Source organism: Dysidea avara, chromosome 4, assembly GCF_963678975.1.
Source record: "Dysidea avara chromosome 4, odDysAvar1.4, whole genome shotgun sequence".
Taxonomy (NCBI): Eukaryota; Metazoa; Porifera; class Demospongiae; order Dictyoceratida; family Dysideidae; genus Dysidea; species Dysidea avara.
This window is the reverse complement of record NC_089275.1, coordinates 21903109-21930704: the sequence shown is the minus strand read 5'-3', so window position 1 is coordinate 21930704 and position 27596 is coordinate 21903109. Positions and strand designations below refer to the sequence as shown.

At 36.8% G+C, this 27596-nt stretch overlaps 1 protein-coding gene across 1 annotated transcript; it reads right to left on the bottom strand.

Annotated features, from left to right (window-relative positions):
• Positions 1–443: 443 nt before the first annotated feature.
• Positions 444–26335, bottom strand: LOC136254309 (uncharacterized). The gene is made up of 9 exons (XM_066046985.1): positions 26248–26335; positions 17298–17399; positions 13924–14025; positions 12392–12425; positions 7238–9171; positions 5855–5879; positions 4012–4335; positions 2288–2416; positions 444–840 (listed from the first exon to the last, which is right to left on the bottom strand). The coding sequence occupies exons 1-9, from the start codon at positions 26308–26310 to the stop codon at positions 551–553; spliced, it is 3003 nt and encodes a 1000-aa protein (XP_065903057.1). The 5' UTR covers positions 26311–26335; the 3' UTR covers positions 444–550.
• Positions 26336–27596: the final 1261 nt, after the last annotated feature.

Below are 27596 nucleotides of genomic sequence, written 5' to 3'. Positions count from 1 at the left end.
ATGAATATTTCTATAGTTACTGTCAGTTCATGCTTTTGTGTCAACCACTTATTAGCTTTTGTATGTGAATTTCGTAACCAAGGGACAAAATCAAGCATTGTATGTTTGTACTGTTTGAGCAATGCAATGTATTATCACAATGCTTATTGCTCCCAAAATAATGCCAGCATGCGTAGCTTTTGCTCCATAGTGTATTCAATATAAATCATTTAATTGATTGTTCATCATCTGTTCTTTTGGCTGGCTGCTATATTAGAATGCTTCATTCCTTAGACATGCATTAGAGCAATATAATTACAATGACTATTCTATAATTTCTATTAGAATTTAACTTCTCTGTTTTGAGTTACATTGCTAAAACTGCACTGTCCATTACGCACTATTCTACAGCATGAAGAGCATGCATCTGATTACAGGTATGTGTACATGCTACATACACAAGCTTTACTGTAAGCAAACAATAGCAATTTTTGTGACAGCTAAAACATAATAATATATATTTGCACGCACTTGTTATTATATATAGTGTATATACGTATATTCAAAATAACTAAGCAGGTTCCTCTTGCAGTAGTTTAACTATGATATCAGTGTTAATGCATAGTTCTTGTAGCACCATCACAAATGTCTTCCATGTCTTTGGTGTTTTACCGCTTGTAGACCTGATCCATGATTTCATTACTTTCTTAAAAGCTGACCTCACATCGCCAGATCTTAACACCTCAGTTTCGATGATCTCCATATCTTCATCCTCCACTCCCAAACAATATCCAACATCTTCCCAATGCATAGCCATCATAGGAGCTATCCTGATGAATGTACTCATGGCTACAGTCTTATCTGTAAATGTAAGTAATCTTTGTATTCATTAGTACAAAACAATCTAGGTGCTGCGTGGCATTAAGAATTTGAACAAATTCTTTTATTGAAGTTACATCCTACCTTGCAACATGTACTTTGAGAATCAAATCTATTGTAAGTGCTATGTTACACACATGCAAAGCAAACTTGCACAGTAAATAGCACAAATTTTGTTTTTCTAGGAAATGCTTTCTATTCATTCATCATAACTATAGCTATTAAAATAGTAAAGCTATACTAGTGGGTCCCTAACATTTAATTAATTAACACCAAATTGGCTTATGTTTGACCCAATTGCAATGATACACACACACAATACATATATATACACATGCATACTACACACATACACACAACGCATGCACACACACTAGGCCTGAGTCAAATATGCTCAAAATTTTGCCCAAAATGCTCTCAGGAATTTCCCCAAATTTTCACCCATTATGCTCTTTCAGTGTTCCTGCATTATGCTTCTAAATTAGCAACAATTGTGATGATTATTATGGAACATTTTAATCAGTGAATGCTCTATTAGAGTATTTTACTACAAAATGGCTGTTCTATTAAAGAGTATCAATCTAAGGAGCTATGTACAATACAGAAATATTCTAATATGCCAGCATAATGCTGGCATAGCATTCCAGCCTATTATGCTTTTTATTATGCTGGCGTATTTGACGCAGGCCTAGCACACACACGACACATACACACATGCGTGCGTGCGTGCGTGCACACACACACACGTACGCACGCACGCACGCACGCACGCACGCACGCACGCACGCACGCACGCACGCACACACACACACTAGTGTTGCACCGATAATCGGATCGGTTATCGGAAAAACCATGCATCGGCTGTGTTTTTTGTATATCGGTATCGGATCGGCGCCATGATGAAAAAAGCAGCAGATACAGATATCATGTATGTATTTAGAAATACATGCTCGTCATATTTACAAATGCATCGAGTCGCATATTCCTACATTAAAACGTTGTTATTACTGCTTCATTGTACTGTCAGCTGTCGTTATAGCAATACTGCTGCTATAAACAAGTTAAATTGACCCTTCATAGTCAAAGTTCTAGTAAAAATTGCTACAAGATGGACATGCTGTGCTATATCGGATCGGCTACCTTTATCGGCTTGAAAATACTATCCAATATCGGTTATCGGAATATCGGCAAAATCCCATATCAATGCAACACTAACACACACGCACACACACACACACACACACACATACACACATGCGTGCATGCACTCACATACACACACTGTGCACACACAACAAACACATATGTGTATACACTCTAGCTGCCTCACTGAACACACAGATACAAACACATGCATATAGACTCTAGGGTATCTAAAGTACATTTTTTACTGCTCCTCTATAATTTATACTTTATAATCATATGGTACCTAATATAGACAGATTTGGAGCAGTTGTTTGTGTTGCAGTTGTTTGTGTTGCAGTTGTTTGTGTTGCAGTTGTTTGTGTTACAGCAGCTAGCTTCTGTCCTGTGTTAATGCCTGACAACCCATCCAATTCTGAATGTGAGATGAATATACGTAGTAACAGTCAAAAGATATTTTTATTATATGCATGTTACAGATTATATCCTGCAAAATGCATGTGTCTGTGTTGCTATTAAGTTAACATGTTGGTATTTCTGGGGAGTCAAAGTTTAGACAATAGTCTAACTGTGAGTAGGAGAGAGCAACACAGGAGTCAATGTATGTACTTGAGTAGATACTAAGCCTGTCTGCAGGACCACGTATCTACCCTGTATATAAAATTCAGAAAAGAATGTCTGGCACAGAATAGGTAGCAGTATTGGCCATAATTATTCACCAATAATATACTGGGTGAACACATTATCACAGGTTTAGTAAATAAAAGTTGCATCTTGTGAAATAACCTATTTTGTAGAAGACTGCAACCTAAAATAAAACATTAAATTAGTGGTTTTAAAAGCTGGTAAATAGCTAAGCATCATACAGTACTGTACATTAAAGCAAAACACAACACAATCTATGTGGAACTAAGCCTGCAAAACAGGACACCAACTACATCCCATCACATAACAAATGTGACTGGATCTACGAAAACCGTTCTTATCGCCCAAGACAGGAAGTTTGATTTTTCACACAAACACAAAGCTTAATGAATGCACTATCAAGTTTCACTGCCACAGTCGACCAGAGTAAAGTGGTCTGCTTTTGCTGGCTGCTTTTCTAGAGCACAGTGGCGAGCCGTACGAGTGGTCTGGGGTCTTGATGGAGGAGCCCTGGCCAACCAGGAGATGGCTGTGTGTGGCTGTACAGCTCTGTGGTGTTGGACAATGACCTGTGCTGTAAATTTCCTTTCATTTTAGCCAGTTCTGAGCCCTGAATGGCCTATAACTTGGCCTAATTCATCCCAGCACGTCTCTTTTCAATTTTTGAACACCATCTTGCCCGCCCGCCTTCCAGGGCCCCCGCCTCCCACCCTTCTGGAGCTCGCCTGATACAGACAACCTCAGTTTAAAAACTATCTAAAATGGCGGGAAACTTAGCTGTTGACTACTTCTTCAGTGGATGATCAGGAAGGTAAGAAATTGTTGTGAAACGTGTGAAAATTTGGTATGCGTAGCTACCACCATTGGCCAGCTACAACACACAGAATATTTAGAACCAACGTTTCTCGATACTTTTAAATGGGCGATAAGACCGGTTTTCCCAGAGACAGTCACAAATATTCCAGTATCAGAATAGAGAATAGCTGCATCTTTACCTTGTACATGTATTACAAAACCAGATAACAGTGTTCAATACTGCAATTTGCTTTTCTAGTTGTAAAATAATTTTCGTATGCAATAAATTTCTTACACAAAAAGAAAGTGAATCATGGTAATTGTGTGGAAATGGCATAATAGTTACAAAAATTGAAAAAGTTATGTGCTAATATGTACATTCCTGTTTTTGCAGGCCTGGTCACATGATTATCATATTCGTGGCTGAAATTTGTAAACTCTAACATATTTCCTTGTTAAAACATTGGCCAGTTTGTGGCTTAAATAACAAGCCTGTGCATTTTTATTATATTATGATATTATACATACGGTATCTCTTCAGAACCTTTAGGTGTGCATCTATTAATTTACCTTTTATGTTTGTAATAAGAGACTTCTTTATTTCAATAGCTAATGTTTTTGTAGCTAGGTTGCCATGCTTTTCCATAATATCCAGCATCATTCGGAATGGTTTAGTATCACCTGCCTCCAGTGGACCTGAAATGTGTCTCAACAGTAGTGTAACTTTGTCTGTCTGTCTGGGAGGAGCTAGGATTTCACTTTGATCATCAATATTTATAATGCTTGCAGTCACAAAATATTTCAAAAGATTTTCTAAATCCATTATAATATTGCAAAATTTAGTGTAATTTGATGTAAACACTCCTTTATCTTTATCAGCAGCCACTCTCAGTGCTACACAATGAGAAAACAATACCAATGGAATTGTACTACACACAAGCCAACTAACTGGTTACAGGAAACCAGTTTAAATATGCAAGCAATGCAAATGTGCATTTGAATTGAAAGAATCCAGTCTGTGCGGAGGACTCATGTACATTTCTTCAGTGGGATTTGCTTTGTTGCAATGACATAGAGTACTGTGTAGCAAGTGGTACGCATTAGTGTAGAATACCTCTAATTCTACTCTAGCTATGTGTACAACTCATGCAAACCCACCACCCAAAGTGTATACTTTGTATACAAGCTATATATTGTGGTTAATGCAGTTCTTCTCACCACAAAACGTCTATAATCACCATAAGGATTAACCACATAGAATTTCATCCATATCCTTACCCATGACTTAATTTTAAGTTAAAACTTTGTGTATTTTAGTTTGTTAGTTAGTTGTTGCTTTTATATGTCTGAGTGTCCTGTTATTTGTTATTGTAAATAATTTGCCTTGTACTGTTATCGTAGATTTTAGTTTTTGTAGCACCTTGTACAGGCACTTATAGCCTTTTGTGTACCTTATTATTAGACACAAATGATAACTAATTATCCTACACGTATTTATTTTGTGTTCTGTATAACAACACAGCTACTTTAAACATTGCACTTGTAAATTCAGAAGCATGAAATTCATACTAATGATATGCTCCCTACAGTCACTTAGTTGATGATCACACTTCATACGGTACGCAAAAGGCTATAGTTGCCTGTACAAGGTGCTACAAAAACTAAAATCTACAATTAGGCCTGAGTCAAATATGCTCAAAATTTTTCCCAAAATGCTTTCAGGAATTTCCCAAATTTTTCACCCATTATGCTCTTTCAGTGTTCCTATTATGCTTGCATTATGCTCCTAAGTTAACAACATTTGTTACAATCATCTTGGAATATTTTAATCAGTGAATGCTCTATTAGAATATTTAACTATAAAATGACTGTTCTATTAGAGAGTATCGATCTAAGGAGCAATGTACAATGCATTTTAAGTGCTCTATTGCAGTTTGCAGTTTCCACATACTGCTCTATTAGGGAGTATCAATCTAGTTTCATGGAATAAAGCTCCATAGTTTGAAATATCCACTTAATATTCCAGCATTATGCTGGCATAGCACTCCAGCCTATTATGCTTTTTATTATGCTGGCATATTTGACACAGGCCTATCTACGATACCAGTACAAGTACGTATGATCATCATACTAAGTGACTGCAGGGAGCATACCATTAGTATGAACTTCGTGTTTCTGAATTTACAGTGTGTAATTTCACATACACTATCACTTCTGTGAATTATAGAATAACATTGAAATTCAATTCATAAACTCGTACAACCACATTACACATACATACATCCATACATACATACATACATACATACATACATACATACATACATACATACATACATACATACATACATACATACATACATACATACATACATACATACATACATACATACATACATACATACATACATACCACTTTGTCCTTGTTGTGATGGCAACTGTTCCAAATAGAGAAAAATACATTAAAGAAAACACATGTGTACATACACATTCCTATACCTCAGAGTAGATACACCAGTGGCATTAAGTTAGCACTTGTATGCTATATCGTATAGAGAGAAACTTTGGCGGGGGAAAACTTTGGCGAATTTGGCGATTCGCTACAAATTCACCAAAGTTTAACCCGCCAATTACTCGTAACGCCTGAGATTAGCATCTTCATAGCTACAGATTGAACTTGAATTCGCCAAAGTTTATTTCGCCAAATGTTGCTATTCGCCAAAGTTTACCCCTGCCAAAGTTTCTCTCTATAAGGTATATTAGTTTTGCTATACATATTATTATTATTTATTATTAGCACTTTACAGTGGCCAGCACTGAAGGCCTGACAGCAACATGTGCTGCAGCCTTAGGATTACCTAACTTAATATATCCATGATGTCATTACTTGTATTAAAATAAAGCATATTAAAGTATGCATTACCTACAGGCCACACTTTGTAATAAGACAGAACAGAAACACCTAAATCCAATCATGCAAACATGGCCATTGTTTCATTATTGTGATTTATATTGTGGTAGCTTGTATGTAGACACTATATGATACACATGAATAGAATAGTATACAAAACAATAAGATAAACCTCGAGATTTCAAACCATTGTTATAATTTGTGCATGCCATTACAGCAGTGAAGGCTTAAGAGTTTTGATTTGCCATTTATGTGGCAGTTGCTGTATACAATATACTTGAGTTTTATTCCTTAATAATTAGTATTAAATTTTATCTATCTGACTGCACTATTAGGGAATTTATAGCCAGTAACTACATCATATACATAGGTGACTTTAAGATCTATTAGAGTATTTTCAATTTTGAATGCATGCACATTATACAAAATTACTGATTCCAAATTCCAGATTACAAAATTCCTTTTTATTAGTGCTGAAATGATTATTCGGATATTGACTATTCAGTTGGCATGACATTGTTCAATTAATTAACACACTATTCAAATATTCATTAGCTGTGATCAGATGGATGAAGCCAACCTAGAAGCTTGAGATTGGACGAAGTGGCATAGTCACACTGAAAAAAAAAGAAGATAAAATTAATTACTTTTCATGCTTTACCTTAATTATTGCCCAACAAAGAACTTGGTGCTGACTAATTCATGCTTAAAGAATAATCAAACAATCGGTTGTTTTGTTCACAACCAAAAAATGCTATTTGTTTCAGCACAACTTTTTATTATAAAATTATACTTAAAATTATACTCAATGCTATTTCCAGCCTAATAGTTAGGACAACAAGTATTTTGTAGATGAAGAATGACAATGTTAAAATGCTTATGTACCTTTTGTGGTGAGAACCAGATCATTTGGTCATTTTGTAGCCGCCACCTGTGATTACACTTTTCACAAACAGATATTTTTTGATTAAAATGAAGTTCATTTTGAACCCAAGCAAATCCACCACAAGTTGGACGCTTGCAGGAAAATCCTAAACAGACTTCACTACTCAATTTAAGCTGTGAGCAGACTGCTTTTAATGATTCACTCAGTGTGCAGCACAGTTTATTAGGGCCCATCTGTAAAGAACTCTTGTTGTTGTGATAAATTTCAAATGTGATAGACTCAATTTTATCTTTGAGAAATACATATAAGTCAAGGTCAGTTGAAATCTGAAATATTATCAAATCCTTATAAGCTGTCTCGCCATGTAGAATACTCCATCCGATAGCATTTTTCATACACTCAACAACTAAACAGCAAAACACTCCTCGTGGAACATATTCACTTTCAAATTTTACAATCAAAGTGTCATAAATCTTTCTACCATAGGTTGACATGTCTATATTTTCTGGTGAAGGGTTTAACAGAGCAGGCATGAAGTAATGATCAGTTTCACCAGGTAAAATGGCCATAATGTTAAGGGAAACAAATAGTTCACAAAGATGATGATAGTTTAACACATCATTGGTTATAAAATCTTCACTGTATGTGTCCTTTAAAAGCTGTTTATCAAACGTACCATTTCTTATTCTATCACGTTTTGCTCTGTCACATGGCGGATCATACTTCACTTCTATCAGTTTAGTTAGTTTGTCAAACAGCCACTGAGGACTACAAAATACAACATGCTTTAGTGCAGGAATATTTCTGTAATACAGCAAAACCCCAAGTTCATGGAAATACATCAGAATGCTATCTACATCTTCTTCTTTAATATAACATTTTGTGGCAATGTCAGCGCAACAGCTACGTGTAATGTAATATTTATCATTATGCCGAATTTCAAGCTGGAACAACAACCAATTCACTGGAATGTCTTCACTTGCTTTCTCATATTTTGACATGTTTTCTATTGCAGTCCGTATTTCTTGAGCTATCTCAGCTCTACCTTTCTTCACAATGTTGGAAACAGGATGGAGCAGTCTTTTATTTTGACGTTCTACTGTTTTAATAGTTGAGACATGTATGATATTTAATATTTCACTTTTTATAGTATTTTCGAATTCTACAACTGCATTATCTTGATCAAAGTTAGTCAAACCACACTTATCCAAATGTGTCCCCACAACCAACAGTCGGCCAAATTTTGAGGATATCTTTTCAGTAATCAAAGAAGTGTGAATATTTGCTATAGCAGTTTTCATCAATTCTGCATCGGTATAATAGGTATTATTGTTTTCTGGATATTTTTTGCCACCTCTGTAAAACTCCGCACATTTGGTAAGTAAACTTTTGGACATATCAAGCACCATTACGTAACCGGTAGGAGTAGTAGTCAGTGTAGGCATAACATCAAAATACTCAGGCTGACCACCACTATCATAACAAGCTATAAGGGTGCTAATGTGTTTACTATCAAATTGTACATCACTGATGGCTGAAGCGTTCTGATGGGTTGGCTCCGATTCGAGACTAAAGAAATCATCCTCAATTTGTAAATGACTGTTAGGAACATCATCAACTTGCTGTGGAATTGTAGGCTTATTACCAAGCGTTTCTTTAATTTTTGAATGCAATCGTTGTACTTCATTTTCTAACTGAATTTCCTTCCATGTTGATTTGTTCCCAGTACATGATACACTAATTGTACATTGTACAAGTTTCCTATCACACACACCAGTGCTATTTTGTACTGGATCAGGATCACCACCAAGCAGGACTCTTAGAAGTGACGACTTCCCAGCTCCAGGAGGACCAAATATAAATATTTTAAGAAGATGCAACTTTTCTGATCCAAGATCATGTTTGGCTTGATAATACAATTTTTTGAAGTGATCTGTCAGCACAAAACCCCTAATTATGCTTACACCTCCAAATATCACACTTAATAATTAAGAATTCTAAAGCATCATACAGTACATACATACATACATACATACATACGGTGTCTATATTAAGGAACTTGTCGTGAGTGTTAATGTTGCTGTATAAAGAATATGAATGGTAGCAGTGAATTACATTGGCTATACTATACAAAAATTTTCCAATGTTATATTCACAGACAGACTGTTAGATGGACACAGCTATTCAATACTATATGTACTGTTTAGTAGGGTTCTCCTCTGAAATGAAGGGTGCCACCAAAATGCTGACATTACAAACCATAATAGAAATATTATAATGTGATGAAAAGCAGGTGTCACATCTAGCATTGAACACTTACAGAAGGTGAATATTGAATTTTAAAAAATGCCAAAATCTGGTTTTAGTTTGCCTGCCTACCTGGCCCTAGTCACTAGGCTAGAGGCCAAACAAAGCAGCACATAGTCACCATCTCACACCACAATAATGAGGCATGTGCCTTTTCTGGTTCGGATGAGTATCTGCCTTCTACACTTTGCCTTCCCATTTTTCTTTTTTGTGCAATGAAACCATGTGAAGGCATCAGTTTTCTGATATCAATGCTTTCCTTAGAGGAATGCATTTAAATGTCACTGAAACTATATGAAGTGCTTATGCTATTATAAATTTGAAAATAAAATAGGAATCCAAACGATAAAAAGTAGTGAAACAAGAGAAGAACAACGGTAGCTACTAGTCTATTACAGCATAGCTCGGTGGGAAATCCCTACTTTGGCATGATATAACCATAATTTTGTGTTCAATGCCAAAGTAGGTATTTCCCACTGAACTATGCTGTAATAGCTAGCTACCATTGTTCTTCTCTTGTTTCACTACTTTTTATCGTTTGGATTCCTACTTTAGTTTTAAATTTATAATTTTTAATATACTAGTTTGTTTAGTTTTTTTGTTAAGGCATACAGCTAGCTATAAACATGTGACTGTTCTATTAGGGTGACTGCTGTGTTAGGGTATCTCGAGGCAGCCTGCAAGATGCCCGCTTGCCAAAAAGGAGGCGTGGTTTTGATCGATTATAGAGTACATCGAGTCAGCCTTCCAAATTGAAGGTGTGTGGTCACTGAAATACAGCTAGTGCAAAAGGGGTGTGTCATCGTGGTTTCAATCGATAGATCGATAATGCATAGAATGAAGAATGGACGTGATCTTGTGACCTATCGTGAAGCTATATTGAGCTATATCTAGTACCAGTACCTCCATACAGTACCCTCCATCATAGATTATATCAGTAAGGAATATAATCTATTCCTCTGTACTGTAGCGTAGTCTAAGCGTCTTAAATAATCTTGTAGCATCTATTATGCTGTTTAAAAAAGTGTTGATACGGAAAATTAATGCCTCGATATGGTTTTGTTGGATGAAGAAGAAGACAAGCAGCCTGATTGAAGATAAAAGAAAAGATAAGGCGCAGAGGGCACACACTCGTTGGAACCCAAAAGGCACATCCCACTGGTGAGTTTGTTATTGTGGCGTAAAATGGTGGCCATGCGCTGCTTCGTTTGGGCTCTAGGCTTGCGACTGTGGTCAGTGAGTGAGGCAGTAAGGAGAAAATTTGAGTTTTGGTGATTTAAAAAAAATTAATATCTGGCCACCTGTAAGCATTTTGTTGTATTTAATGCTGTTTTATGTACTATATGGACTAGTACTATTCTGTAAAGGTGATTTTCGTCTCATAAGATATCTCTAGGATGATTTTTAAAGGCGGAATTTTTGGTGGCGTGCGACAATTTCACCTGGATTCCTACTTAAACGGTACGACTGTACCGTTTGATACTGTAAGAGGGAGTAGATACCTGTAGTTGTACTTTTTAGTTGTTTTGCTGGGATAAAACAATCCAATAACAACTATACCCTTAAACAATCAAAAAGCACATCACCATGCCCTTAAACAATCTAACTGAAATCAACTGCAGCTTTGATTTAGTCAACAAGACATGGCACTGAACACCTTGTATATTGTATATTTGTTGCCCTTAAATGGAGCATTGGACACCCTGCATTCCCTGCTCCAGGCGATCTTGTAATTGCTGAGCCCATGGCATCCAATATTTGTGATTCCCCCATAGTTGGTCTGTAGGTCTTCATAGGTGTATAGGTTTAACTTCTCTTTAGGCTTGTATTTTTTATTAAAATATCCTGCTTTCAGTTTTTCAGAGACGTGTGGTTAATAAAATGAAATTATATATAAAGCAGTCATGGCTACACATGTACCGTATGCAAAAAACTAAAAAAACTAGTGCAATTAATAATTGAAAAATGCAGTTTATGGTTCCAGCAATAAAACTTAGTGATACAAGGCACAGTACAGTACACTACATGACTATGAGGGAAAGTGGGAAAATCCCTACAATGGCATTGGAAACCTTTTCTTGTTAGGATGTGATACACGCATACACATTTGTACACAGACACTCTAACATGTGATTTTGAAGCAGTTTGTGTTTGCTCTCCTTGGTATATGCACCATATTTGCAAGCCACTGTATACGTATAATAATAATGACATAATTGTTCTACTTCAAGCTTCATTCACATGCATGCATGTAATAAGCACTTTAAAACTACATAAGGCAGATTAATTTTCATTTGTAATTGTCAAAACATGAAAAACTCTTCATGCACAATTGTGGTTGTGCATACTGAGTTGTTCATATTCTATGCAGAAATTCCTACAGTGGGTGTTCTGTAACCTTCAAAAAGGTAAAGAAGCATAGGCGGCGGAAAGGGGGGGGGCTAGGGGGCTATAGCCCCCCCTCAGAATGATATCACACCGAAATTATCTTTCTTGGAGTGGGGCTGAAAACCGTGATAAAGATCGAGATACTCTAATAGAGCAGTCACTCTAATAAAGTAGTCAGTGTGTAGCGAGCTATGTAAGGATTTTTATGTAGTTTATCAGCTAGAAATGGTAGCTGGTGAGGTGGAAAGCTCTTGTCAGTTGGTTGTGACCTTTTTTTTTTTTTTTTTTTTGGTCTCACCTTACCAAACTATAGAAATAAGTCTGGGTCAGCTTAGCCCCCCCTCATATCAACTACTTCCTCCGCCGCTGTAAAGAAGGAATACTTAATAAATGCACAATGGACTGGTTGCAAAATGACATCTAGTTTCATAATAATTATTATCTGGAATGTTAATTACCTTGCAATAGTTCATTCAGCTTCTCTTGCCATTTCTAAATAAAATATATAACAACAGATTACACGTGTTGGCCCATAGTGACTTTTGACTTCACAAAAAAGAATCGACAACAGTAAAATATTGCAAAATGTGAAAAATACATAATAATAATTATTGTAAACTTGACACTGGACTTCATTTTACCCCTATATACCACATCAAACAGTATCTTATTAACACCTCACCATTTGAAATATCACACTGGTGTGGTACAATATTTTCTTGGTCATACAACACCCAAAGATGTGTCTTGACCTTATACACATTAAATAAGCAAATTATTAAAATTGAAAGTTAATTAAAATCAAGGATTTAAAAGAGTTTGTTGATCCATTTAAATGTAATGATTCAAGTCCAGGATATTATACTGTTTGTCAAACACCACAGCAGAATGAGTATTCTAGGTTACTGATCCTAGCTTCTGAAGTACTTTGTTGATTATGGTTGTCAGGCAGAAAATGTTTTGATTGTAACGCAGTTCACACATGTCATCATACAGTATGGTAGTACCTGAGGCTTGCACTTAAGATTAGCAGAAACCAGAAAATTGTTAACCAGAAAAACCAGCATTCATGGCACCTTGGTTGTTACAGTGAGGTAGAATCAAGCCTGAAAATGTCTTTAGAGTGACCAAAAATGTTTCCGATAAGATGCTACAGAATTTTGAATGAAAATATTATTGATCAGAATTTTTTACTGGCTAACTGCCTACCTGCCTGCCTGAAGTAAGAGTAATTCAGTAATGGCTAAGGCTATGGGCTTGATTTTTTTTACTGTTAGATGTTGCTTCAGCCTGACAGCTGCCTTTTGGCATACCGCAGTTTGTACAATGTACACATCATGGACTTATCTTTGTACCCCAATTCTTTTCGCTGACAGTGCAAGGCGTTGATTCACAGTGGCCAGTGCATGATGGTTTCCCTATGTTTGCAGTGAAAAATGTCCACATTTTCTGTAACAACTGGATTGATTGCAGAGGCACTTCTCATAAAGGTTTTCACTTGTAGTGCTGTGTTGTAACGGGAACAACAAAGTGTAATGGCTAGTTTCTTTTTCTGTAGTTGATATATAGTTGTGGTACCATTCTTTATTTTGATGTGGTATGTGCTGGTTCACCAGTACTTATATTACAAAAAGTAAACAAACAAATAGAAAGAATTTTAAGTTTGATTAGGGATATTAGTGGACATTAATATCTACTTCAGTCTGTAACCATGACTGAAGAAGGGATTAAATGTCCACTAGTATATGTCTGCATGTGTAAGCAACCTCCCTTGTTTCCTTACTTTTATATGCCTATGATCCCTAATCAAACTTAAAATTATTCTACTCGTGTTGTTAGTATTTCCAGCTGCACATGCAGCAAATAACAGTTATCATCAGCGCAGGATTTGAATGCTGTTGTTTACATTATTTTGATACTCATTATTCATGAACAAATTTTTGCATTTCAACAAGTTTGTTTATTCTTTAATCAATAATGAATAATATACCTGAGGAACTTCATTGCAATCAGCTTTGACCTCCTTTACCAGGTAGTTTACCAAATCAACGTTACCCCTTATTACAGCAACAGTTAGAGGAGTCTGTCCATGCTAAAATGAAATGAGAACACAGTATGTATGTAACACTCAATTAGCTAAAGTATTATTTACAAGGTTTTCCCTATGTGAAACATACATATATATTATAGCTCTATCTCTGCCTAGTTAAAAGTATGCGCAGATAAATGCATAGCATATTTCTCCAGAAATGATACACTACAGTGCCTTGTGCTTTACATAGCTACAAAGTGACACGTGTGGTATACTGTACAAACACATGCATCTTGTACATAATTATATACTGTACACTAGTGCTGGGCGATATAGATTTTTTTTATGTCATATGTCATGGCAAAATTTATTCATGATATGAATATATGTCACGATATATACCAATATTTTACTTATTTTCTTTTTTCAGATCGTTTTCTACTACACTGTACACAAAACACAGGAATAAGATCATTTATTAGCTAATACATCATATGTGACCGAATTTTGGAAAACCGTCGATATATGCACAAGAGTACTTTTGTAATAAAACGCATTTAAAAACTATGGGTAAAAAACGCAAGCTCCAGAAAAAAATTATGCAAGTTTTTATCACCTCGCTGGTGGGCGAATTAAGCCGCCAATGAATAAATCCTGGGCATCATTGTGTTCGCCTGTCCATAAGGAGCACAAAAATCTTTGTTGCATCCCCATACACAAGACAATTCCAAAGTTACAAACGTTTGTTTACGTTGCGGTGACGAAAGAATTTACCGACGATCGTTATCCAGTGAATTTTCCTTCCTTCTCGAACAAAGAACATGTCTGGGGAAAAAACTATACCTTGGTGGATGCACAAGTTCATGGCGAACACAATGAGCCAGGATTCAGCTCTGTACGTCGTTGTATCAGTAAGTTATGATGGTTTATGTAAGCGCCTGTAGATTCTTTTCTCGATAGCTTCTGTACATATCAAATTATTTGCTCGTCCGGCTGTCTAGTGCTGTATTTCCAACACTGCTTAACTTAGGAAGCTGAAACTTGGCTAGTCCATTCCTCTGTCACTGTAGAAAACAAAGAACAAACAAAATGCATTTTGAAAATTGTGCGGATATCGACGGTTTCCTAAAATTAGGTCACATATACACTTATACAGCTAGTTACACGATAATTAAAAGAAATGTTGATTTGCATATACGTATACTGGCAAGTTACAACACTTAGTCTTCCGGTTCACCTACAACTTAATCTGCGATACCTTCATCATCTTGATCTATTATGATATTTAAATTAGAGATTAACTAGGAGGGGCATGCTCCCCCAGGGAATTTTAAAAAACAACATGTACAGATGCTTTTGGAATGGCTTTTTTACATACTCAATCTCTTTCTTTTTTAACCCTTCGAGGACCAAATTAATTTTCAAGTATGGAGGAATGCGTAACTTTGTGTTATAAGGAAAGCAGTAGCCTTCTGTAAAACGAAGATGGATTATTGTTTGGCATTAACTTAATGGTAGTTTCATACACAACAATAATATCATAACAGTTTTGTTCTACAGAAAACAGTACTTGTGATATGAAGCGAAGAACAGGCGATGTCATCTCCACTGAATGTCCGCTTCGTTATTTCTTTATCGCGTATTCATGAGGTAGTCACGTGATTTTTTTGTATACAAATCGAATCGCCATCACGTGCTGAGTCTAATGGCATTTAGTTTGATGCGCTACGGTGAAGTACTATCGAGATATGGCCGATCAAAGTAGCAGGTGTAGAGTAATGGCGGACGATAATGGAAGAGCTACTTTTTCTTGGCGGCCTAGCAGCGGAGATTCTTTTCAAACCAAGCGATACTTGGTGTGATTTTGTCAGAAATTTCATGGTGAGTATCGTGGTATTAGCGAATTCTTTCTACTGTGTACTGATAAGTAGTTATATCGGCTTATACTAGTCCATGTACTTGCGTCCAATATATTGGACTTTGGTCCTCAAAGGGTTAATATCAAGATAACTCAGAGCAAGTATTATAATTAGTATATTCTACTGACTGTTTTATTAGAGTATCGTACTGACTGCTCTATTAGAGTATTTCGATCTTTAACAAATTCCAAGCTGAAAATTGGCGCTGGTTAATAACAGTGGCTTTTCTCACTGGTCTACTGCTTCCTACATGTCCCAAGCACTGCACACACATCTAAGTAGATAGCCCCTTCAAAATACCCAACATTATGCCACACCGTTGATGTGGGCGAGACGTGGGTGCAGCAGGAGTAATGGCGAAACTGGAGATGCCATTTTATGAGCTCACGTTGTACTGCTTAGATCACGTGCACTATATCGCGATATAATTTCCAGCTATCGTATCACGATATAAAAAATATATGTCGTGATATGTTGTATGTCGGCTATATCGCCCAGCACTACTGTACACTGCAGTAGCAACTTACACTGTTTTTGATATCAACAGTAGATTATACGCACATGCTAGTATGTTGTATGTGGCCAAGCAAAAACTGGTACTGGTGTATGACAGATATAAGTATGCATTATACAGAAACTTGAAAGCATGATTTTTGAATATTCATGAGAGCAGGGGAGGAGATAAGCTTGGCAATTACATAGTGGAGTTTGAAGCATACAATTAACAGACGCACCTGCCATTCTGGAGCATGGTATCCAAGATTTTAGAAGCAGATAGTATATTTTAGACTAATTCACTGCTGTTGCAAATAGAGTAACTACTTAAAAGTTATGTATAAAGTAGTGGACTGCTCTGTTAGAATATCACTATCATTTTTGTACTATTAATGAAAGTGAGACAGATACCAAATCTGAGCTGCTGTAATTGCCTTGAAATTTCTTCTATACTTCTTTGCATATTTTTCTTTTTGCAACATATTGTTAAATTGTGTATGCTTGCTTATCCAGTTAACTTCAAATTAGAGTGTAATAGCAGCATATTAAATTCTATAATTTACAGATTATGGGAAGTTATATGATGAACAAGTGTTTTAGTCACATACACCTGCACATACTGGACAAACTACCTAGCTAAACTTTTTGCAGACTCTATAAAAACTGTAAAGATACAAAACAAACATTCTAATTAAATTCTGATAATTTAATAAAACAAAAACTATATCACTAAATTTCAAGAATCTCTGGTAGTGTTGACTACAATACCACAGTTGCAGAAAGCAATCTGACCATACGTGCTTAGTAGTTACAATTTCCAGTATTGTGCTACGTTACCCCACTGTTAGTATGAATACAAATCACTGTTGGCATGATAGAGTATTGTACAAATGCTTGCACAAATTATGTAATACTTACCTTTCCACGAGCAGCAGTGATGTCAATTCCTTGTGATGATAAATCCAGAAGAACTTGAACATCCCCATGCTGTGCTGCTGCAATTATTTGATCACTTTCGTCCTACAAATGTGCATAGCAAAGAGTATTTAAATCATACAACTCATGCATTATACAGTGACACAAACTTGACTGCTCATTTATTATCCCCACCATGTATGAGCCCCACGTAGATCTAGAGTCAGAAAGGACTAATGTTCCCTTGACTGGCTATAGGCCACCTCAGAATTGTATCTGACCAAAATTATGTCATAACTAAGAACTTTGCTATAGCTAGCTATACATCTGCACAGTTCTATTTGCTAACGAAATGCTCATACATTGCGTTCTGCTATTGAAATTCTTTAAACAGATGATAAAATCAGATGGTACATGATCTATCTAATTTTTAAAGAATTTCAACAACAGAACAACAATGTATGCACATTTCATTAGCAAATAGAACTGTACAAAAGTATAGCTAACTGTAGCAAATTTTGGCCGCTAGATAAAGGCGTGCAATCTAATAAGAAAGGACAAAACAGTACAAACAAAATTGTGTATAGATACGTACTTGGAGAAGCTTGGTACAATGGGAAGATATACAACTTACAATTTGAGAAATTAGTGATTTCAACACGAGGGCAATGCTGTTTTTCACAGTACAACTGCCTCTAGGAATATAGGATATTGAGTGTTCTATTATGGTATTTGAATGGGCATATCAATCTTTTTCACATTTTCAATCTCACTCTTTAATACTCATTCACAAGCAGGAACTATTCAACTTTGGGAATGTGGTTAGGAAAACAAGTTATTCAAAATACCAAATGTAACGAGTTTTAATTTCGTGGTCAGTCAAAATTAGCTGTCTGTACAAAGGGTGCAGGGTGAGTTCATGGTGGCACTCCTTCTTTGTACATCCTAAGGGATCACGGTGCCAAATTTGGTGCCTTAATCCGCTGTGTCACAATTAAATTCATAAGGAACCAGATTAGTAATAGCCACTTCACTTTTGAGTCAGTAATTGATAGTATGAGTGCACAATTCATCCATAGTATAGTTTTCATGGCGGTTGGATTGATTGCAGAGGTGCTTCTCCTGCTGTTCTTCGTTGGTAGTGATGTGTAATGAAGTGAACAAAGCTGAAAGTGAAGCATAATGGCCATTTCACTTTCGAGTCAATAATCAGGGTGTGCGTTCATATGAAAACATTAACTCTGGTGCCATCCTTTCTTTTGATGCAGTATGTGTGGGTTCACCAGTCATAATAACGTTACAAAAAAGTAAACAAACAAGTATAAGGAATTTTAAGTTTGAAAAAAGTAGGGAGGTTGCCTACACCTGCAGATACACAAGTGAACATTTAATCCCTCATGAGTATAGACTGAAGTAGGGATAAAATTTTCACTAGTATATTTGCAACCTCATTTGTATCCCAACTTTTTTACTATCATGAACCATGTTTTTATCTTAGTAAACTAATTCTCAAGTGCTTATATTTACATTGCAGATATCCTCCAAATCCATTTGATAAGAATGCACCAGTAGTTCCAGGTTCACTCGGTCACCGCTGAGCTTCCAATTGTTTCATAACTTCTACCAAAAGTACCATATTCCTATTTTTCCTTATACGTACTTGTACACATATATAGCCTTGGCTCTAATATAGGGCTACCAGTGTAAAAATACACATTTTCAATTATACTAAGTCTAACTGTTGTTACATGTTGGACTAATTGAACACAGCTGCACTGGTAGTAAATTACGTTGCCACCTTGGGATAGAAATCAATTGAAATAACTGCAAAATTCAAATTATGTGCTGTAACTCTTGGTATACTTATTACAACCTTATAGTTCAAGCTTCCTCTCTGTGCACTTAAAAGCATTGGTAGAGTTTTATTGGCCTGAGGTATAATTTCCTGTTGCATCATTAAATTTATAGTACTCAATAATCATCCATTGACAGGAAGTCACATACTGTACAAACTATGGTTAAATTTGAGCACTGCTGAGGTGAGCCCAAAGTGGACAAATTTACCGAAAATCACACCTTGACTACATGCTCACCCAACTACTTAAAATAGAAATCTTGGTGTAAAATAATTGCAAGATCCATAAAATATACCTAACAGCAGGATTATTGCCATAAGGAGCTATAAAGTAAAAACTTAAAGGAGCTTGGCAGTAGGTGTCAGTCACATATGCTCAAAATTTTTCTCAAAAATGCATGCAGGAATTTCCCAATATTTTCACCTATGATGCTCTTTCAGTATTCCCGTTGTACTTGCATTATGCTCCTATAGGTTAGCAACATTTCTTACAATATTCTTGGAACATTTTAATATGTGAATGCTTTATAAAGTGACTGTTCTATAGCAGTATCGATCTAAGGAGCTAATACATGTTCTATTGCTGACTGCTCTATTAGGGAATATTGATGTATTTTCAAGGAAGTAAGCTCCAAAGTTTGAAATACCTACCTAATATTCTAGTACTAATGCTGGCATAACACTCTAGCCTATTATGGGCATATTTGACGCTGGTATATTACGTGATTTTTACCATGCAGTATTGCAATTTTAACACTTGATATGTTATGCAACACTATTAACAATGTCTACACACCATAACTTCAAGCAAGTTAATTAGCTAGCAGGCAGCTTGTGTTGCCATTATCTGTTCATACAGGATATTTAACTCGCAGGCTTCAGCATCAGGATGTAGTAATTATAGTTTCATAAGTAGTTACAAATTAATTTTTTGTCTTGCCAAGGCTCCAAAACCTCCAATTATAATTAGTAGTTTTTAGTAACTTGGCAACCCCGAGATTAGACTCTTGACCATATTGTACATGTAATTGTCAAATTACAACGTTATCATCATCGTCATGTAGCTAGTCAATAACAGATATTTGACAGCCAATTAAAACTTCGTCCCATTTCAGGCTTGTGCACCCATACTTTGTATGTGATATTTTTTGTCCATAGGTGATAGCTACTACTGTGATGTTTAGGTAAAGGTTTGTTCACAGAAGAAGGTTAAACTCCAGTAGCTAGTGCCAAAAGATCAACGCTACCAAGAGTTGCAAACAGATTGTTAGGCAATTCGTAATCTCTTTCTTTTTTTCCTTCTTTTATTTATTTCTTATTATTGCTGGCAGATGCAAGATTACAGAAGTAAAATAGCTATGTACAAAAATATTAACAACATGTACAAAAATATTAACAACATGTGCAACTACCCAGACTGATGGAATACTGCCGCTGCAGCTGTATTCTAGTCATACTTGCTGTACTTTGTGCTCAGACCATCTGCACCGTAAATTAATTGGTGTTGACTAGGAGAAAAATTGAACTATTGTTCTACTGTGAATCTGGAGTTGTTTTCTACGATAAACTTGTTCTTTATTGCGAAAAGGCGATTGTGGAGGCAAATAACAGCAACATAACTTGCTGCCGGGCCCAAGCGACTGAAACTTTGGTTAGCTGTAAGTCTTGAATTGAACATCAAATTCAGTCCGTAAGTATAACTTAGGTCAAGCAAATGAACCAGTGAAGTCACTAATCCATTTCTTCTTTGACAGTGCGTGTTCAAATCCTACTGTTTGGACGATGCGGCAAACTTTGGCTAGCTCTACCCACCTGAAATATCTTAGCTTACAATTTGTTTTGTGTACTTAGCAATCCTTCATTAATCAAACTGAAGTAAGCTCATCATCCCTATTGTCCACTGAACAGAGAAATAATACCTTAAAGTTGAGTTACTAATGTGTTTATTCACAGATGTCTGTGTAGAAAGGTATCGATGGAGGTGTGGAAGGAGGTGTTGAAAACAGCAGATTCCAATCTCAGGGTATAAAGGATCAATGGTGCAATAAAATACTACAATTTTGCCTCGATAGCTTTAAGGATTGCTGAGATCCATCCTGTTTAATTTTGCTTACATGTGTAGGATATTTTTGTCTTAAAACTTTCTCTATGCATGTTAACATGAGATTGAGGGCATTGTCCCTTGGGAATTTTTCATAATTCTAAGTGAGTATAAACAGCAAAAATTGTCCACCACACTGTACAGTGAACAGATATTATATGATTTAGAGATAGTATAACTGGAATCCAAGCCCATTACCTACATTGTATTAGCTGGAAACACGATCAACACAACTACCAGCTCGGAGAAACCTGCAGCAAGAATCCACTGGGCCATATTACTCAAGAATGCTATTTCTGTATTAAAGCAAGGGCTAATACAGATTTCCAGGCAGTAAATCAAATGTCACATCTTTGAAAGCGTTTTAAGACACTTGCAAGGTCTGAGCAAAATTCTGCTGCTAAAAATTTGCTGTCAGAAATAAAGTAACCAGCTAAACAGAACGCTTTCAGTCTCTGTTGGGCCACAACACTCTATGGAGTGCAGCATTTCCCATAACAATGCCAAGTATGCCTACTTTTACTGGTGTCTGGAAACCCCCATTTTTAGCACCTTCTGAAATTGCAAATATAGACTGCTCTTTCTCCTAGCGCCCTGCATTTTACCACTCACAATTTATACCACCAGCCAGTGTTGGGCAAGTTACTTGTAAAAGTAACTTTAAAAGTAACTAGTTACATATTACATATTACTTGCAACTGAACTATTTAGTTACAGTTACATACTATCCATAAAATAAAGTAACTATAATAATATTATATATCAAGATACACGGTAGTGTGTTGTGCGGCCCAAGAAGTGGGCGTGCCACATCGTGAGTATATTAACAGGAAGAAAGTAAACGCGATTTTCACACCTTTGTAGCTCTGTGATACCTTATTCAATTGAAACCAAAGTTGTTACAGAAGTGCCGGCTAGCTAGGAGACTTCACATTCCAAATTTGAAGAAAACCGCTTCAGTCATTTCCGAGATACGAGCGGCCAAACTTAGGGTTTTTTTCTTCGTTTTTTCTTCTTCTACTTTATTTATTTTATTTTATTTTTATTAGTTTAACCAAAAGGTAAGGTGAATACAAAAGGCAAATATGCCTATATGAGTACCACCTACAAAACAATACAATACTAAACCAAACAACTAAGGATACATTACAAAGACAATTACAGTACATTGAAATAAAAGCCTACATTAAAAGCATACATGACTTAATCAGAAACAAAAAGAAAATTGTATAACATTCGCCTAAAAGTAGTGCGGCGTGTAGTTGACAGAATACTTCTTTTCGTGCACTTTGCAAAATCCGCCATAAAACACGAATTCGTGCTCCAATTGGGCTGAAATTTGGGCCACTTAAAGGGCTCATTAAGGCAAATCACAGTACCAAGTTTGGTAGGAATCCGATGAATATTCATGAAGTTATGACCGATTATTTGCGTAAAATAAGGTCGAAGGTCTGTCACGCCCACAGGGTAAACCGCTTGAAGGAATGAGCTGAAAATTGCTATGTAGATGGAGTAACTATCGTAGGAGTGCCTTTGTGTGGTTTGAAAGGAATCCAGTTAAAAACTATCGAGATATGACACAAACCCCAATCTGTGTCACAATTACGCGATCGATTTTTATGAATAAAAAACTATTAGTTTTCACGCCTACCAGGCAAACCGCTTAGAGCAATGAGTTGAAAATTGGTGTGTAGCTGGAATAATTTTCAAAGAAAGTCCTTGCAGTAGTACAGAAGAATCGGAGTACAAACCACTGAGTTCTGATTCCAAAGCCAACTACGTGTAGCATATGGGAGATCGAGATACTCTAATAGAACAGTCACCCTAATAGAGCATTCAGCTACTTTTATAAATTACTCGATTATAGAATTATATTACATTGCAAGTTATTCTGTATGGAGTTCAGCTACAAAAAGTTAATCTTACAGACAATTCAACTACAAGCAAGTCACCCTGTAGAGAGTTCAGCTACAACAAGTCACTCTGTAGAGGATTCAGCTACAAACAAGTTACTTTATACAATGTTCAGCTATAAGTAAGTCACTCTGTAGAGAGTTCAGCTGCAAATAAGTCACTCTGTAGTACAAACAAGTCACCATGTAGCTGGAAAGTTCAGCAATCAATCAAAAAACCACTCTGTAAAGAGTTCAGCTAAACAAACATGTTATAACTCTATAGAGAAAGTTATAACTCTATAGAGAGATCAGTTAGAAACAAGTCATCCGGTAGAGAGATCAGCTACAACACATCACCCTATAGACAAGTCAGTTACAAAGAAACTACCATGTAGAGATTTCAGCTGCAAACAAATCACCCTGTAGAGAGTTCCAGTCATCCTGTAGAGAGATCAGCTAGAGGGATCACCTTGTAGAGAGTTTAACTACAAACAAACCATCCTGTAGAGAATTCAGCTACAAACAGATTGCCCTGTAGAGAGATCAGCTATGAACAGATCACCCTATAGAGAGATCAGCTAGAAGAAATCACCTTGCAGAGAGTTCAGCTGTAAACAAACCATCCTGTAGAGAATTCAGCTACAAACAGATTGCCCTGTAGAGAGATCAGCTAGAAGAAGTCACCTTGTAGAGTTCAGCTATGAAAACCACCCTGTAAAGAGTTCAGTTGCAAACAAATCACCTTGTAGAGAGTTCCGCTATAAACAAGTCACCCTGTAGAGAGATCAGCTACAAAGAGACCATACTGTAGATAGTTCAGCTACAAACAAGTTACCCTACAGAGAGATCAGCTAGAAACAAATCATTTTGTAGAGAGTTCAGCTACAAACAAATCACCATGTAGAGAGTTCAGCTATGAAAAGATCACTGTGTAGATATTCAGCTATAAGAAGTCACCTTGCAGAGGGTCCAGCTACAAAGAACCACCATGTAGAGAGTTCAGCTGCAAACAAACCACCCTGTAGAGTATTCAGTTACAAACAAATCGCCCTGTAGAAAGACCAGCTAGAGGAAGTTACCTTGTAGAGAGTTCAGCTACAAAGAAACCATAAAGTTGAAGTTCAGCTACAAACAAGTCACCCTGTAGAGAGATCAGCTAGAAAAAGTTGCCTTGTAGAGAGTTCAGCTACAAAGAAACCATCATGTAGAGAATTCAGCTACAAACAAATCACCCTGTAGAGAGATCAGCTACAAACAAGTCACCCTGTAGAGATATCAGTTGGATACAAGTTACCTTATAGGGATCAGTTACTAACAAATCACCCTGTAGAAGTATGTGTTGGAAACAAAATTATCTTTCATTGTTAAATACACAAATATTTTTAATCAGACAAAAACTGTTAACAACATTTCTTCCTTTGTTGCAATATTCCTGCAGAAAAGAAAAAAACAGGTTAGAAGGAAGCACCAAAGCCAGTTAATGGCTGGCTTTGTGGCTTGCAATACAAAAAGAAGTGATATCTAAACCAAAACAGCCAAGCTGTAAGAAAAGAGTGCGGCCCCCAATAAGGCCAGGATGAAAAAAGATGTGAAATCCAAGGTGGCGGCCAAGAAATGGCTGTGATGGTAGGTAAATGGCAAAAATTTTAATTACGACAATTCAGGTGAATTTGGTGCCAAATCCTAGTGGAGGAGGCAACGCAAATTCACCTGAATTGTTGTAATTAAAATTTTTGCCATTTACCTACCATCACAGCCATTTCTTGGCCGCCACCTTGGATTTCACATCTTTTTTCATCCTGGCCTTTTTGGGGGTCGCACTCTTTTTTTACAGCTTGGCTGTTTTGGTTTAGATTATATTACTTTGTGTCCACAGCCTTAAGCTGTCATGTGTGAAACTACCACCTTATCATGTGACATGATTGCATTGTTGGACAATGTGCAAATCTTAGAAGTAAAAAGCTGGTGAATAAGCTTCATTCAGTAGGCTTCATTACTTCGTAGTGGCTAGGCATTACTCAGTGGATTACTAAGATCAGTAACTTCGTTACTTGTAGTAATAATATTACATAATATTACATTCGTTGCAGGTACTATATTACTTAGGTAACGCGTTACATTTGTAAGTAAAGTAACTTAGGTTATATTACCTGTTTTTATAGCGTATTTCGTTATACTACTTAGTTGCCACAAAAGTAATAATATTACGTAACGCGTTACATAAGTAATGCGTTACTCCTAACACTGCCACCAGCATTGAAATGAGGTCACTACTGCTGACCCGGATTATTTAAAAGTGAGGTATGCGCCAAGAGCTAAGTTTTGAGTGCCGACTAGCACATTAAGCACAAGGGTGTCTTTACTTCAGTGGGCATTATTCCACGTAAGTTTGCAGAAAGCAAGATATGTTTCGGGTGTGGCTTTGCACATACCTACCCATAGATTTATAAACTCCAGGTACCTGGGGTTATAAATCTATGACCTAACACACCATAATTAAAAAGGTATGACACATTCATGATATAAAGTGGGCGTGGCTCATGAAAAAAGCTGGCCTTGACCGTATCTCGTACAACAACAACAATCGATTAGTGGTCGTGGCTCCTCATAAGCCAGAAGGCAGCTATGAGCATGGTTTCGTGCATACCTGTAGACTTTAATATCACCGAAAATGGGCGTGACTGCACGTATGGCTGCAGGTAGTCGTTCGATAAGTGGACGTGGCTCACGAAAGAAGCTGGGTTGCATCATGACTTAACTATGACGCGTTTATACACTTCTGTACCGTCCAACTAAGTAATTTGCTTCGCACGCGATCCAATCCGGGTCAGACCCGGCCGACCCGGTTTCAACGCTGTATACCACCAATAGCTTATTTCAGTGCCTACAATTTGGCACCAAACATGTTAAAACCCGTTATTCTAATTTCTAATGCATCATTAATGTGCAAACTTTGTCGGGAAACGCCCTCCCTTGCCTTGCCTTACATCGTAGACCCTATCCGCTGGGGCTTATCGATAGCCATAGCGAATAGGGTCTGTGATGTGTACAGTAAGGGCGTGGCACAACAAATAAACAATAAATTCGGTATGCAATGTTAACCTTAGTAGGACTTCTTCCTGTTCCCTTGAGAGGTATCTTAGACTCCACCCAAGGCCCAGCCATTTTTTTTTTTGCTGATTAGACAAGTAAGTGGTGTAAACACATGCTCACGTGACATTATGCGGTTAATCTCGCGATTAATAAAACAAAGACACTGAGGTTGCATACTGTGCTGGAGGGATTTTTTCCTTACTTTGGCCCCTTTTCTGTTACACCTTATCAGTCACTAAGTCAAGTCATTAAGTCTAAGTCCTTGAAATTAGGTTAGGTAATCCTAAGGCTGCAGCACATGTTGCTGTCAGACCTTCAGTGCTAGTCACTGTAAAGTGTTAGTAATAGACTAAATAGGGGTAATTATATCAACGTGGTCCCGGTAGAAGTTCCTAGTTATACGTATACTATACTGAAGCAGGAAGGAGCTCAGTAGTTGTTTGTGGCCAAAATACTACTGTAGTTGTAACTAAACAGTACTTGTATAATGGTGATGCATGGGAGTCAGACTAAAACAGCAAGCTTCACCACAGACTGAAGAGTAGTAGTTATAAAGCCGAGTATATGTGGCTATGTAGCTTTGTGTACATCTTTTTATCTCTTTCACACTCAACTAGCTACATAGCTAGCTACAGGGATTTAAGATCCAATCTACATGTTGTCAAAAAATTTCTGAGGGTATGTTCCTAGACCTTCTAGTTGCAAAAATTCCCTTCAACCCTCTCCTCTATTGGCACTTTGCTACAAAGCCCCCTCTTTACTTTAACAAAATATAGCACAAAAAATTATGTACTTACACACAGAACGACATTCGGCTAAAGCCCTTGACTGTGTCAATCATAAAATATTGCTCCAGAAGTTAGCTACATGCTGTGGTATCAGGGGAGATGCTCTTAAGTGGATGCAGAGTTTTCTGCATGGCAGATCTGCACAGCTAGCTACAAGGTGCCCTTTCATCTAAGGGAGAAGTCACAGTTGGGGTACCTCAAGGCTCTATTCAGGCCCATTGCTATTTTCATTCTACGTATGTTATTGGCGTCAATCTTCATGCTGATGATACAAAATTACATTGTTGTCATAATGAACTGGAGCACACTCTTCAGTGTGCTGTCACACAGCTTTTTTCCTGGCTAGTTGCTAACAAGTTGAAACTAAATGTTGCAAAATCCTCATGCATGCTCATTGGTACCTGACAGCATATCTTTGGGAGTACAGTACACCTGCCACTCGACAGTGTTCCACTGAAACAGGTATCTACCATACGATGTTTATAGGAATTTAAATTGACCAACATTTAACTTGGTACCACCATGCATGTGGAGTATGTTTTATGGAGAAATCGTAGCAAGCTATATTCG